Source organism: Nansenia antarctica, assembly GCF_963989245.1.
Source record: "Nansenia antarctica genome assembly, chromosome: 3".
Taxonomy (NCBI): Eukaryota; Metazoa; Chordata; class Actinopteri; order Argentiniformes; family Microstomatidae; genus Nansenia; species Nansenia antarctica.
The window spans coordinates 19,899,943-19,916,673 of record NC_137688.1 but is presented as its reverse complement, the minus strand read 5'-3'; the positions used below and the strand labels follow the sequence as shown (position 1 = coordinate 19,916,673).

Sequence of the window (16,731 nt, the reverse complement as noted above, 5' to 3'; positions counted from 1 at the left end):
TTTGTCTGTATTATCTTGTAGATAGTACTAGTTTTTTGTCTGTCTTACATGTAACGATGAATTGAGTATCAAGGACCCCAATTGAAATAAGCCAGTGGCTTTCTTGGGTTTTTATCCTGTTAGTTGACCTTGTATGTAATATGTACTTGCATGTACCTACTTCTGCAAATCTTCTAATAAAGTTCTCAATCAATCAATCAAAAGCAGGGGTAAGTGTGACATACACACGCCCCCTCCAGTAAAAATAGGGGGTCTAGTTTAGCCGCTGCTGTCTCTCCCATCATTATGAAGAAATGAGACATTGCGGTCGTGGGATGTCGTTTGCACCTATCCAGGTAAATCCTAAATTGATATATGCTTCATCATATTTCCTACGTTTTGGTTTGCTGCCAGAAGGCTCAGGCTGTGGCACTTGCTGGTGTCAGAAACCTCTTCATTTTGTAATTTTTACTCTCTCACGCTCTTTCACACTCTGTCTCACATCCGTTGCTAGCTAGACATCCGTTGTTAACCTCATAGGAGCCAACGGACCCACAGGTGGATCCGAAGTGATATAAAGAGTTTACCTCGATCAATTCTCTTCATCGATATCACATTTTTTTCACAACTTTGCATGCTATACGATGCCACCATTTTTTTTCCGAGGCGGTAAACACGGCCTAAGTCACATCCAGTTTTCTCCAACTGGAGAATGTGTCATGTCCGGTTTCAACGCCGAATTTCCATACCATTGGTCGGCCAATCCAAAAAAATCCCCCCCCCCCCCCCCCAAAAAAAAAAGATACATGAGAAAGGTCAAAGGTCAAAGATGGTGCCAAAATATCTCCAAATGGCCTAAACATATAGGTGTCCACCTAAACATACCTGTACTAAAACAGGTACAAAGTTGCATTTGCTCACATTACTAGCATCGACTTTGGCACAAGTACTAATAAGACCCTGGAGTACTGATTCCTAGATGATTTGGGCTTCGTTATCAGGTTTCCAAGGTGATATTCACTGTAAAAGCTGTTGTTTTTTTAGGCGGAGACTGAATTTTAGATGTTTTATAATGTTCTAGCTCTATTTACTCTGACACAGTAGCATAGATTTTGATTCTGACACTTCTACAGCCACCCCACAGGTGTTAGCTTTCATTTGATAACAAGATCATTATGAAGGCCCTTGTGATTGTGGAGATATTCTATATTCACTGTGGGCATGTCATTTCGAGCAGAAAACCAGAAAAATTAGGTGGATAAGACGTTTTGGCGCGTGACTAACTATAAAGCAGGGCGCAAGGCTACATTTAATTAATGTATAGAACACAATGCAGCCTGCAATGTCCTCAAATTTAGCATACATCTCTCCCATTATTTCTTTACATTTTCTTTGTCTTTAAAAAAAAAATCACATTTCATTCAAAAACATTAAACCAAATGTTATTTTACACAGGCTCCGCGCCTCCCTTGAAGCTCTCTGGAGCCCCCCTGGGGAGGCGCGCCTCACACTTTGAAAACCCCTGGGGCCTCATTTATAAAAATGTACTTGAACATCATCTTTGACTTGCACGCAAGCACATTTTTCTAAATGGACGTAAGCATTATTTATAAAACGGGCTGCGCTTGTTTAAAATTGCGTACGTACTTCCTTCTATAAATAACAAATATACTTGAAATTTAACGCAAGTGAATGAGCTTTGTATTTATGCCCTGTGATAGAGGCTCAATTATAGCGGCTCAATTAAGCCAAGTGCTATAAATAGGCTTGATTGAGGTGTTGTGCAGCACCTTTGACGAGTTCACACGATGGTAGACAAACTAAAGAAGAAAAACTTTACTGAGGAGATCGACTGTTTTTTTTATCAGAAATAGACGCGCAGTCGCAAACGCTCGCCCCTGAATTCCCCCGATCACATCAGGCAGGATGCGGCTGAAGGAGGGCTGGGATATACCAGACCGCCTTTATCACGCCTCAATTTAGAATGATTACACCATACAATAGCCTATTGCCATATAAAGGAAGACTGAAATACAATCATAAACATCAGTTCCCTTTAAATCTTAAATTAAACTAATTTTCTCATTAACATTGTTAATTTTATTACGAGCCTTCGCATGAATTGCAGTAGGCAGTGCGGCTCACATGCCTGTAATAACTCTGCATAACCAGTAGGTAATGTGCGTACATCAAGTCAATACCTGACGTAGAGCTACGATCTACGATGAAATGTTATAAATCACTACTTTGACGTGGTTTTCTACGTACGACACGGGTAAGATAACATTTGATCCAAAGTACTTTCTATAAATGAGGCCCCAGGGCTCCATAGCAGACAAAGGGGGCGGTGGAAACAAACTCAACCCTAATCACCGACATGCCAATTCACACAGGATTAGTATTACCACAGGACTTCTGAGTTCTATGAATTATGGTAGGTCATTTGCGTGGAATTTCTAGGAAATTTTTACGGATATGGCCGATACGCACAGGATGAATACAGATGCAGATCCGTAATTATTACAAATTACTAGAGGTCCCCAGATAATACTAATCCCATGCGAATAGGGCTCACCGAGTTACACCAGTCTCCAGAGATAGTGTGAGTAGGCAATATCTGCTCCAATCCATCATTGAAACCGAAACTAGCCATATTTTAATTAACAGAAGGTTAATTACACATGTGGGCCTGTATCATCTTGAATATTTGAACATATTTGGAAGTGTGTATGTTTGATTAAAACTACATGACATGGCTAGTAGTATGGAATCTGACTGGAAACCAACAACTGTTAAAGGCGGTAGAGGACCACCTGATGTTAGTCTTGACCAGATAATGTATGTATTTATTATGCTCATAATCATTTACTGTTGTCTTTAATCTGTTCCTTTTCCTTTCTTTTGCACTGTATTGCTGATGTTTTAGTTGTTTTCATTTGTTATCTGTTCTTTTGAACTGTATTGTACAGCTGCATTCTTATGTATGAAAGGTGCTATATAATGTAAATAAAGCTTATTATTGTTATTATTATATCACACAAGACACACAAATAAATGGTATACCACAAGTATTTTCTATCAGCAATTTTCTGAATGGTCTATCTATCATACTGAATAGGGCCTTGGTTAGGGTTATCTTACCAACATGGTGCCAGCATGACTCATTTCTACAGCTCCATGAATGTGGATTCATCTTTTTTCCCTGGCCTTGATGGAACTGGCACAACACCCACCTCCGCCTGTGAATAAGGCTTTCCTCTTCCACCATTTGGGCGTTATGCAAATGTCATGAAGATGCACTTAAACAGTCAGAATTATTAAGTGTCCTTTAAAACTGACAGACCAATGTCGTAAACAAGTAGACCCCTTTATTCTCTTTGTTAGATACAAAGCCAATATAAATATTCAGCCTTTCAGCATATTGACATGAAGTCATACACTTTGTTCTGTTCCACGTACACCAGAACGGCATCAATGATGATTAACATGTTGCACAGTACCGTACATGAGGCACTCCTTCCGTGGTCCTAGTACATCATTATTTATTATTATTATAATATATCTCTCTATATAGGTTGAGACAGTGTTCTAACAAACTGTAGGCAACAAGTACACTGACCTGTGCAATAAGCCCTCCAAAAACGAGGATATAATATCCATTCCTTAAATATGAACATTTAAATGTGCATCGCACACGACAGGGACTTGACAGGGTCATACACATCATCTACAAAGTTGTTCTTAGCTGAAATTAGCATGGTATTACAATCTAAAAGCATCATTACTTTCCATTTGAAATGTCCAATAAAGTCAATGACAGATGCTCTAATAAAGAGTAGAAGGAAAAACCCATTCATGAGTTGCAAGGGCTGTTCCATCACACTGTTCCCATTATCAGAAACCAATGGTAATGAGGGGTGTCATTAAAGAGCTGCTGTACATTTCCATGAGCGCATTAGGCTCAAAGATGTACAGTTACTGGTGGTTTAACTGCCCCTGCAGGCTCTCTGTATCACCCACCATTTAATCCCTCCTGCGACATATCAAGATAAGACTAACTATTTCCGATAACATGGAGGATGCATGTTTATCTGCCAATATGTTAATTTTCATGGCCACATATTAGGATAGAGGGGCTAATTTCTTGGTGCAACAATCAAAATGATTGAACCATACAAGCCCGAGTTTCCTTGGAAAGATGGTATTTTATACAGTAGATACAAATATACCCGGAAAGTGCGTTGGTGTGTTCTTTAATCACAGGTATTTCAAGTCTTGATATAGTACTATGTACACTTCCTTAATAAAAACAGATACCTACAAACAGCTTAATATATGGAAAAAATATTTTAAAATAAATTCAATCAACATAAGTAATATGTCAACGTCAAGGCATGTATCTTATTTGTGACGTATGTTCACATCTGTCACCAGTGACATAAGTAACACTAAACAGAAACCCATCATGTTCATAGACCAATGTCACAGACACACACATGTATGTATTGTACAGAATCTCTTATGCTTGGCTTCAGCAGAGATGACTGGCAGAGGAACATTTCTCTGGACGTCCGCCAATGGCAGACCGACTCGCCTCCTGCTCCTCTTCAGCGACTAATCGCCTTCTCAGGAGGAGCGGGGAGGGGGGGCACTCATGTGGTGGGCGTGAGGTCTAAGGACAGGGCTTGGCAGGCGCGAGAAGGGGTGTACAAGTGAGGGTTTTTTCCCCCTCTTCCCTACCAGACACCCACCCACCTGTGCCCTGAACCCCGTAACCCCGCGCCCGAACCCCCCTCGCCCGCCCTGGGTGTTGCTGTGAGAAGGTAAAGTACTGAGTGCAGGCTGTCAGTGAGGGAGGAGGAGGAAGAGGAGGAGGAAGAGGAGGAGGAGGAGGAGGCTGGCACCTCTCAGCAGGAGCAGTTCCCACAGCCCTTCACACTGTTGAGGATCTCCTCCTGCAGCTTCTTCCTCTCCTCCTCTTTCTGGGAGAGGCGTTCAGGCGGGGGCTGGGTGGGCCTGCTGCTGTCCCCCAGGATCTTACTGTTCTGGGTGTTCCACAGGTCGGCGTACAAGCTGCCCGGGGTGGCGAGGAGGGAGTGGTGGTCCCCCCGCTCCGCCACTTTACCCTGATGGAGGGAAAGAGAGAGGGATGAAGGAAGAGAGACGAGGGGGAGAGACAGGTGGTGTGGAGGAAGGAGGGTTATGCTACCATGAAGTATTGTTGAGTGAGTACACCTCTCAGCGCTTTCTGTAGAGAGAGAGAACATGACACAAAAGGCAGGATGGAATGGTGGCATGAATATAAACTCCCGTTGGCTCTTTCCTAACCATCTCCCTCCCTGCATGACTAGACAGTAGAGAGAAGAACAGTGGCAGCTCTTCGCCCCAAGGAACCCTGCTGCCTCTCCAACAACTGCTCCCCCTCCTGCCGCTCTCAAACACCCACCCACCCCCTGACACCCACCCACCCCCTGACACACACACACACACACGACGCATGCAGAGGTGTTGGCAACGCCTTCGGCGCACACGAGACACACACGTGACGAGCTCCGCGCAACGTTTTAATGAGCACCGCACTCCTCCCCCCCCCGTCGGCACTCCTCCACTGATGACACCAGCGAACGCCGCGGTGAGACATCACACGCGAACATGCCTCCTCGCCGCGACCTTCTGATCCAAACCATCTGACGCGGCAGTGTCTCTCTGAGGCACGACCACACACTGCACTCTCACTGCACACACACACTGCACACACACTGCACGCTCACTTCAAAAGGGAAAGAACATCCCTCACTACTGACTAATTTGGACAGATAAAGCACGGGTCTATCGCATACAACATGTTTTATCTTTCTAACATGTCTATCTTTCTGCCCCATGGTTGGTATCTTCATCCCCCCCGCGTCATTAAGGTTATTGTAAATGGTAAATGGACTGACTTATATAGCGCCTTATTCCAAAGCTCTTTACAATGTCCTCTCATTCACCCATTCACACACACACCAATGGTGGCAAGCTACCATGCAAGGCGCTGGCCCGCTCATTGGGAGCAATTTGGGGTTCAGTGTCTTGCAGATATTGAAGTGAAGATATTATCAAAGCGTACGCGCCTGTCGATCACCCGTCCGCTTTGATAATATCTTCACTCCACGATCATCTAGACTGGTCTCGCGCCTGCGCCGTCTGTTGTTCTTCCTGCACACAGGTAAAAATATCCAGGATCTAGCAGCGTCGTTGGGCTCGCGCAAACAAACCCGGCGAATTTTTTACTTGCTCCGAGCAAGTAAAAAAGCGTTACTGTCGAACCCTGCAATGGCGGCAAGCTACCATGCAAGGCGCTGGACACTTCGACATGTGGCCAGCCGGGGCTCGAACCACCGATCTGCCAACCTTGCGATCATTAGAAGCCGGTTCTACCTCCTGAGCCACAGCCACACTCAACTCCGGTTGGAAACTCCCATGTTGAGGTTTCATACTGTCACACTCTTTGAGTCCCCCAACTCCAACCCTCTTTATGTGGCAGGGATGACAGTTTTGTTGTATTTCTAAATGACAGACTGCAGGCTTTAATGAGAACAGCAAAAAGATCAGGAGATCAACTAGATAGATGGCTCTGATGAGAGCAGGGGGGGTCAGGGTCTGGAGGTCTCAGAGTCTACTGGTTATCATCACTGCCACCATTACTCAGCCATCTAATTGGGATGCTAATTAAGGACAGCACATTTATATTGTAGAAATCAGATCCACAACATAATTGGCTACCAGTACCACTGGTATTTTTTATCAAAAACATATGGCTCCAGAAAGAATAGGATTTTTTTTTAATACACTACCGAGGGTTCGACAGTAACGCCGTTTTACTTGCCCGGAGCAAGTAAAACATTCGCTGGGTTTGTTTGCGCGAAGCACGACGCCGCTGCTAGATCCTGGATATTTTTACCTATGTTTACCTATCTATTCTTGTTCTTAGAAATGAAGGCTATTCCATGCAAGAAATTGCCAAAAAACTGAACATTTCCTACAACGGTGTGTACTACTCCCTTCAGAGAACAGCACAAACAGGCTCTAACCAGAGTAGAAAGAGAAGTGGGAGGCCCCGGTGCACTAGAGTACATTAGAGTCTCTAGTTTGAGAAATAGACGCCTCACAGGTCCTGAACTGGCAGCTTCATTAAATGGTACCTGCAAAACGCCAGTGTCAACGTCTACAGTGAAGAGGCAACTCCGAGGCGAGATGCTTGCCTTCTAGGCAGAGTGGCAAAGAAAAAGCCATATCTGAGACTGGCCAATAAAAGGAGATTAATATGGGCAAAAGAACACAGACATTGGACAGAGGAAGATTGGAAAAAACGAATCGAAGTTTGAGGTGTTTGGATCACACAGAAGAAGATTTGTGAGACGCAGAACAAGTGAAAAGATGCTGGAAGAGTGCCTGACGCCATCTGTCAAGCATGGTGGAGGTAATGTGATGGTCTGGGGCTGCTTTGGTGCTGGTAAAGTGGGAGATTTGTACAAGGTAAAAGGGATTTTGAATAAGGAAGGCTATAACTAAATTTTGCAACGCCATGCCATACCCTGTGGACAGCGCTTGATTGGAGCCAATTTCCTCCTACAATAGGACAATGACCCAAAGCACACCTCCAAATTATGCAAGAACTATTTAGGGAAGAAACAGGCAGCTAGTATTCTGTCTGTAATGGAGTAGCCAGCGCAGTCACCAGATCTCAACCCCATTGAGCTGTTGTGGGAGCAGCTTGACCGTATGGTACGCAAGAAGTGCCCATCAAGCCAATCCAACTTGTGGGAGGTGCTTCAGGAAACGTGGGGTGAAATCTCTTCAGATTACCTCAACAAATTAACAGCTAGAATGCCAAGAGTCTGCAATGCTGTAATTGCTGCAAAGGGAACATTCTTTGACGAAAGCAAAGTTTGAAGGACAAAATAATTATTTCAAATAAAAATAATTATTTCTAACCATGTCAATGTCTTGACTATTTTCTATTCATTTTGCAACTCATTTGATAAATAAAAGTGTGAGTTTTCATGGAAAACACGAAATTGTCTGGGAGACTTTTGAACGGTAGTGTATATATATATATATATATATATATATATGTATATATAAAAAAAAAATTTGGCAACCCATCATTGATATGGTTCCAAAATTACTTTGAGCTCAGATCATCATGATATAATTCCAGGTAGCAAATCTAATGTTGCTATTAAGCAAACTAATGATATTTCAGGAACCTGTCAATGATGGACTGATAAGAAATATCCCCAAAGTTTCTTTGTTGTAAAATTGCACTTTAAGAGAGAATAGAAAAACAGTTGAGCAAATGTAAAGAAGTGCTTACCTGGTTAAGTACTATAATCTCATCTGCATCCACAATGGTGGACAGTCTGTGGGCAATGAACACAGATGTCCGGTCCTTCACCATCTCCTTCATGGAATTCAGAATGTTCTAGAATCAACAAGAGAAGAGGACAGAAAAGGAGAGTTAGGCCATACAAACTTTATTCACTGTTTAACTGATGCCCTGTTTCACTTAAATAAATACATAAAGAGGCATATTTTAGATTTTTCTGTATGATGTATTTTATGAAAACACAGAAGCAAGTTATTTCATCATTAGGCTACAATTTAATATGATTTATAGTTTCAGGTCAAACATAGGCGATGTTTAAATTCATTAAAGCCTTATTAGCCTTTTTATTAAAGCCAGTCTGTCAATTTCCAAGTAATTTCAAATAAACTGTATAGGCCTACCCTGGATTTGGATAAGTAGGACTTATAAATAGCATAATGAGGTAACCTTTCCATAACCAAAACACCAACGACAAGCTAAGATCTCAACTAATTTCTCCCAAATTAATTAATGTTACTTTATTTAATAATCAGACAAAACAGTCATACTTTCCATGTTTGTGTATTTTATTTGTTTTCGCTCACTTCACTTTTCTGAAAAGGAAATCCGCTAAACAATTAGGCCCAATCCCAATTCACCCCTACGGCTTCGTTTTCACCCCTTTTCACCCCCGTTTTCAACACCTTGCATGGCAGCTTGCCGCCATTGGTGTGTGAATGTGTGTGTGAATGGGTGAATGAGAGGCCATTGTAAAGCGCTTTGGAATAAGGCGCTATATAAGTCAGTCCATTTACCCCTATGGCTTCGTTTTGCACGTTCACATTTAGGGTAGGGGTGTCCCAATTCATATTTCATCGAGGGCTAGGGAGTAGAGGGAGGGCTATCCACTGCTTTGTTTGGAGAAATTTCAGGACCAGACTAGCTTCGGAGCCATATGGCTTTGTCCCAGGATGCATTGCGAATCATCTACAGAAATGTTATTTTGCTCTATTCAGTGCGGAAGACAACCACAAATGAAATTTACTTTAATTTCTTATTAATTAATTAAATGGCGGGCCGCCACGAATGAATTTTCTCCACCACTAATTGATTTATTGATTCTCGCGCAACGAGAAAGGCAGCGAGGTATTATGAAAAAAACAGACAGATTGAAGCTAGATTTAGGCCGCTTTCAGACCTACATTTCGTTACGATTTAGGAAGCAGTAAGTTACAATGTTACAGACTTAGGTAATCGCCCCCACACGCGTGAAGCGACGCGCTTGCAAAACAGTTTTGTGATTGGTCCAAATTTCACGGGACATTTGGATTTCAGGAAATCCATCTCCTCTCTCTCTCTTCGCCTGTCCCTCAAATCACTTCACTGGATAACCAGTAGACTCTGAGACCTCCAGACTCTGACCCCCCCTGCTCTCATCAGAGCCATCTATCTAGTTGATCTCCTGATAGGCGCGAATCCCCCCCCCCCCCCCCTCCCCCCTTGATGGTATATGACGCTATCTGTATTGCGGCACTTATTATACCAAAACAAATCTAATCCGAGCAGTTGTTATTATGTAATATTATCGATGGATGTGCCATTTTTGATGGAGGGCAGTGAGCGGGAGACTCATCAAGGTCATGTAGTTAATTAATGCAGTGGACAGCGGCTGTTTCTCCAGCGTTCCTGTCACTTCGGATTTCGGAACGTCATAAAATTAAATCTGTAAGTCATGCATTTTTCCATGTTTCCCATTGATGGTATAGGACGCCGTAAATTTAACTAAAGTTCAGCCGTGAAGTTGTTGCACTGTTGTCCTAAATCAGTGCAGACTGGCAGGGTAGGAGCACATACAGGTTAGAGCGCCGCAGGTTAGAGCGCCGTTATTCTGTCATGGTCTGATAATGAAGCATTGTTCTTTTTTATTTGATGACTTGTTTGATCGATTGATAGTGTAAAAGTTAAGTTGTGAATGAGTCGCGAGCGTCAATGCTTTTCTACGATAATACTGATGACGTATCAGTTTTGAAGGGTTGTCCCATTTCATAGGGGTAGATTTCAACCCCGACGGCTTGTGGCTCTGTTCGAAGGCCTTGGCTTGAAATCGAGTCACACTCGAAAACGAGCCATAGGGGTAGAAAAGGGAATCGAGATTGGGCCTTAGTTTAATGTCATTTCAATGCATTATAAAACGTTTCTTTATAACGAGCAGAACAAAAAAAATCGCTATTATGCCAATGTGCTGTGCCTATGCTTAACATAGAAATACACCGTTCCATAGTCCAGCACGCTTCAGCCGAGTTTAAGATCTGAGGGTTTCAGTGCTCAGCAGTAGAAGACAATAATAGCAAAACTATTACCTGGGCACTTACATTAGACTACCAAAGCAAGACACCGGAGCACTCATATCTGCGCGTTTGTCATAGGGTGACAGTCACTCTGTTCCTCTGCAACAATTGATTGTATGAGCGCCCGGCGTCCCAGTCCAACTTAAGCATCAGGCACAGCCTCCCCATAGAAATACACCATGTCATCGGAGCGGGATTCACATTTAATGTTAAGTTATCTATCTAACATTCAGGTGCACATTTTGACCTAGTTCCATCGCATTTACCCCCCTCGATGATATATGTGGTTATAGTTGTATAGCGGGACTTATTAAACCAAAACAACCCGCAATCTAATCCGGGCAGTTGTCATTATGTAATATTATTGATGGATGTGTCATTTTTGATGGAGAGCAGTGAGCAGGAGACTCATAAAGAAGAATGTAGTTGACTAATGCAGTGGACAGCGGCTGTTTCTCCAGCGTTTCTGTCACATCGGATTTCGGAACTCCATAAAAATAGATCTGCATTTTTCCATGTTTCCCTTTGATGGCATATGACTAGGGGTGGGACGATTAGAAAATGTCATGTCACGATTATCGTGGGCAAAATAATCGCGATCCACGATATTATCGCGAGAATTTAAAAAAAAATAAAAAAAATAATATATATAATAATAATGACAATAAAACACACTGTAATCACTTTAACTTAGATTTTGTTGTATTTTTAGGACATTTTAAGTCAGTAATTCAAATTCAGATTCTAGTGGCACATAATCCGGGTCCTTAAGAAAGAGCAATTCCTTTTCGGCCAATCAGCACCTTTCATTAACGTACCCAAGGAAGTTTAAAGAACGCACTCCCAGTGTTGCCAACTTCCAGAGCCCCTTGGCGACTTAATTAGTCAAAAGCGACCAGCGACAAATCTAACTTCCTTTTCTGGTCATTTGGGGAATTACTGTAAAGCATCTAACATATCCTGTATTCCACGGTTCACGTTACAACCGAGCTCAGGAGAGACGAGTAGGGATACAGTCTATGGCGAGCGAGGGTTGCCGTCTCCTCTCTCCCTCAACACTCACTCCCGCGGCCAGTCTGATAGCAGCCGCGGGGAGCGTACCGTTGTTCCCCGGGTCCTCGCAGGGGGTTCGGGCAAAGTTCGGGAAATAACGTACGGTTGTCATGTGTTTATACAGCATGGATGTTACGTGCCTAATGCCTTTGATGCGCACACTTGCTACTTGCCGCTTTAATAATTGTATTTAGCCTATAGCACAAGTCATGTATTGCACGTAACCTCAAGTGCTGAACAGTATTAAGTAAACCACAATATATTTGCTAAAGCTTAGGGGCGACTATGCCTTTTGCAGCCATTGACTGTCACAGCCTGGTAATAACAAGGAAGGCCAATGACAGTATCCCGTCTAAATACGTTACCTAGTGACTGACTGACAAGGCTGACTTGACAGTAACGTTACCCATGCAGGCTGAACAATAGCGCGAGACAAGTTCTGTGAGGATATTCGCGCGCGGCTCATGAGAGGAATTGCAATTATATTACAGTAACAGTCGCTAACTTGACTGCAAAAGTAATGTAGACTAGGCTGAAAAATAGCGCCAGACATTTGTTAAACACAGTTTATTCATAACATACGCAGTGTTTCCTCTACATGCATTTCATCGTGGCGGGCCGCCACGATGGAATTTCCTCCGCCACCATTCAGATTTCTCAAAAAAAAAAAAAAGGCCGCTTTTCAGACCTTCACAGCGCTAGACACACCCACAAGCGCGAAGCGATGCTGTCGATCCTCCATTCCTATCACCGTGGACACAGCAAGGAGCGAATTCCCGGGTAGAAATAGTTCCTCTCCCCGCTGTCAGCGGTAAGCGGTACTTTCCTCCAGCAGCGGTAAATGAGGCACCCTTTGCGGCTTAATAACTTTGGTTCTCCGGGGGTTACGGTAAAAATTCCAACGTGTCCGGAAAGAGGACAAGCCATGGCATTTTCATCTTGTTGAACTTTGCACAGCATGTTACACTATTGATTGCACTTTAATTCTGCTGTAGTGCGACTACCATCACTTATCACTTTATTCCTTATCATTACTTAATTTACTTATTTACTTGTGATTATTGTGATGATGGTATTGTTGTGATTATGTACCTTGCTGCAAAGCTAATGTTGAAGAACCACAGCCAAAGATTTGTATTATTGTGTACTGTAAAATAAATTCTGATTCAAGATTTTTTTGTATCATTAAAATAATAATAGTTACAACAACCATAAAGCCTCCATAATGATAATGAAAAGAAGGGGAGACGATTTTTTTATTGACAACGGAATTACATGCTGGAAAAACATGCAGACACAGACAATAAGAGACACACGGGAGAAGTACAGGAAAACATTTTATTTTTTTGGGCCATCCTCGAGTTTTGGCTGAAATTACGTCGTTGTTTTGAGCGCGCGTGCGCGTTTCATGCGCTACCCGCCACCATTGTAAAAATTCCTGGAGGAAACACTGATACGATTATGACGATTATTCAAATAATTAAAATCCTCCACGATTAAGTTATCGCGGGTGTTTTTTCCGCGATTAACGATAAAAACGATAATCGTCCCATCCCTACATATGACGCCGTAAATTTAACTAAAGTTCAGCCACGAAGTTGTTGCACTGTTGTCCTATATCAGTGCAGACCGGCAGGATAGGAGCACAGGTTTCATATAGGTTAGAGCGCCGTTATTCTGTCATGGTCTAATAATTAGGGATGCACGATATTTATCGGCCCGATAATGGGAAATTAATGTTTATCGGTATTTATCGGTTTTATAAAATTGTAGCCGATATAGAGCCGATAATATGAAGCCAGAAATATTTCTGCTTCCGGTTTCCGCGCTCATGCTGCTGCGCCTGCGTACAGGCACGCAGTGTATAGACGAGACGAGAGCGAAACATGAGCTTCCCCGGTGTGGACATTCTTCACAGTTTCTGAGGCAGATAGTGCGTTTGCAATTTGCAATACATGTTCGACAAAAGTTCGGAGAGGAGGGCAAAGGTCTACGAGTTACAACACAACGAATCTCATAAGTCACCTTAAGATTCACCATTGCAAGCACGCTGTATGGAAGGAATATCAAGCACTAGTAGTAGCAGAACAAGGTAGCCTAGCCGCGAAAAAAAAAGCTGCTGTGCCTATTGAACACGCATTTGAAAACTGCAGGAAGTTCACTCGAGACAGCTCAAAGGCTCAAGCAATCAATGAAAAAATAATGGAGTTGATGGCCCTCGACGACCAGCCTTTCTCTGTAGTAGAAGATAAAGGATTTCGCCAGCTAATTTCACATTTAGAGCCCCGGTATACACTCCCAAGTCGCCGCTTTTTTGCAGACGTGTGCCTGCCTGCTATGTATGATACAGTCGCCACACACATCCATAGTCTGATCGATACTAGCGTAAGCCAGATAAGTTTTACCACGGACATATGGACTTCTGACGTTAGTCCAGTCAGTATGCTTAGTTTGACGGCCCAGTGGCTGGATGAGGACTTCAATATGAAGAAGACACTGCTGCATGCGCAGGAGTTCTCCGGTTCGCATACTGCGACAGCCATCCGCGGTAATAAATTACTCTTAGGTGAGCCTTTTTTGTTTTCATAAAAGGAGGCCAGATCTTGGCTAAAAAAAGCATTGTGCACTGTCTATAACAGATTCTGTTTGTTAGAGGAAATAATAAATGAACATTTGAAGAGTCAGAAGTGTTCTCTTTGTTGTGTTAACAATAGTGATGTAAGTTAGATTTGGTGAGATCACTATGGAATATTAAATCATCAATCTTTGCTCACTACATAGCCTTTCTTACCTTCAGGTGTGCATGAACTACAGGTTATCAATTGTGAAATTATATCTGAATGGTCTTTATTGTCATTGATATAGTACAGGTACCAAACAACGAAATTTGGGAGGGGGGGCTCCCCTGGTGCTAGAAAAGAAAAAAAGAAAAAATAATAATAATATATATATCGGTTATCATATCGGTTATCGGCCACGAGAAGAGGGTAAACATCGGTATCGGTTGGAAAAAATGCATATTGTGCATCCCTACTGATAATGAAGCATGGTTATTTTTTATTTGATGACTTGTTTGATGGATTGATAGCGTAAAACTTAAGTTGTGAATGAATCGCAAGCATCAATGCTTTTCTATGATGCTACTGATGACGTATCAGGGTCTTGAAGGGTTGTCCCATTTCATAGGGAAAGATTTCAACCACTATGACTTGTGGCTCTGTTCCGAGGCCTTGGCTTAAAAGCGAGTGGCACTCGAAAACGAGCCATAGGGGTAGAAAAGGGAATCGGGATTCGGCCGTAAAGTTTATATGGCCTTATCAACAGCTTCTCAATTGTAGCCTTATAGCTGGTTTTATAAAGCAAGCTATGCTGCTACAATCCACTTAAAGAAATTGCCTACTACTTTGGTATGCCAGTCAAATATTTTTGGTTGTAGTCGCTAACAAGTTGATTTTTTGTTGGAATAAGTAACAGCGGTATGAATGACAGGATATATATGAAAACTGACTCAGATATGACATTAATACTTTGAGGCACCAAAGAAAATCCAATATTTTCCATCCAAATTTGCACAAAAATAATTATGATAATGTAAATAATCTACTCCATCCTGAAGTGTAAATATTCTGATATAAAAAGCCATCAAAATAGGAAAGCAATAAAAAATTGAAAATGAAGAGACATTTAGCCTATTCTCTCCTGAAGTTCAACTTAATGTTACACAGGATCTCTAAGGACTGTCTTAACGTGGAGTAGGTAGGAGGCACGTTGAGAACCACACAGACACACAAAACACAGCGTGAAACACCAGGCACAGGACAGTTAGACCCACACTGCGCTCTCTTACCTCCTCTGTGATGGAGTCTAGGGAGGACGTGGCCTCGTCGTAGAGCAGGATGGGAGGGTTCTTCAGTATCGCCCGGGCGATGGCCACACGCTGCTTCTCCCCTCCTGACAAACACACCCAAAGTCAACACAACACAACCGTTACGAATTAGGCCAGTGAAAGGACTTGCAAGACACACACAAAGTCCTAACACTTAGCATGAAGACCTAACAAATCATACCAAGCCGAAACCCAAAAAACAAAACAGTTTTTCAGCTAGAGGCTCCGAACAAGCCGTACTCCCGACTCTGGCAGGGTACGATGCCTCATGAAAGCAACTGGTGCGCAGGCAGCAGCAGATATAAATACTGCAGCCTGTAGCAGTAGAATAGTACAGTAGGTTAGGAGCTGCACGGCCCCAGCTGACCCCTCCTGCTATCTCCCTGGGAGCAGTCACGCACCGCGGCAGTGGAATTAATGAGGCTACAAGCTCGGCTCCTGAGAAAGAAAAAAAACGGCTGTTGTTTTTTTACAACCGTCGCCTGTAATCGTGCCTGGACGTCGTGTGAATGGGTTTAATGCAGAGTGTTTACGGCCATGAGTGGAGTCAGCAGCACTAGACACCACGGAGCAGATGGTAGGTAGGTAGATTTTCCTTTGTTAGAGATGCGTCTTCTCGCGCCTGTATTTAATATACTGCGTCTTTAACCCCCCTGATCCTGGGGGTATTGGTGCATAGTGTTAGATCTTAGTGGTATTTCTTACAACATAAACTGTGTGTCAGTACAGGATCACACTGTTCTGCTCTTGTCTGTCATGTTTAGAGAAGATTGCCTCTGCATCTGGCAGACTGGCCGGCATTAGATCTTATCTGACTCCCAGGGGCACCGATCTTGGGTGTCTTGCGTGAGCTGAGGCGCCAGGGCTGGCTGATGTGTTGATTATTACGATGTAACTGGCCGTTGTGTGATTGTCTAATGCTGATCTGAGATGCCAGAAGACGTTCATTCCGTATGCAGTTCCTTCTGTTTAATAAGTCTGGGATGGAGTGATCATTACGACCCGTGTTTTGAATATCCTTGTCACTTCGTGTTTGCTGCACATCTGATCTATCCAGAGATGACACAACACATTTAAGACCACGACTATCCTGTATAGATTGATTCATAACATCA

At 42.8% G+C, this 16,731-nt stretch overlaps 1 protein-coding gene across 1 annotated transcript in view; it reads right to left on the bottom strand.

Annotated features, from left to right (window-relative positions):
• Positions 1-4,216: 4,216 nt before the first annotated feature.
• Positions 4,217-16,731, bottom strand: part of abcb7 (ATP-binding cassette, sub-family B (MDR/TAP), member 7) — a gene marked incomplete at its 5' end in the record, with an annotated part of 28,279 nt that continues 15,764 nt past the window's right edge. Inside the window, 3 exons of the mRNA XM_080526658.1 lie at positions 4,217-5,105; positions 8,339-8,446; positions 15,578-15,681. Coding sequence (XP_080382784.1) covers positions 4,887-5,105; positions 8,339-8,446; positions 15,578-15,681 — 431 coding nt within the window. The 3' untranslated portion in view covers positions 4,217-4,886. The remainder of the gene's footprint in view (positions 5,106-8,338; positions 8,447-15,577; positions 15,682-16,731) is intronic.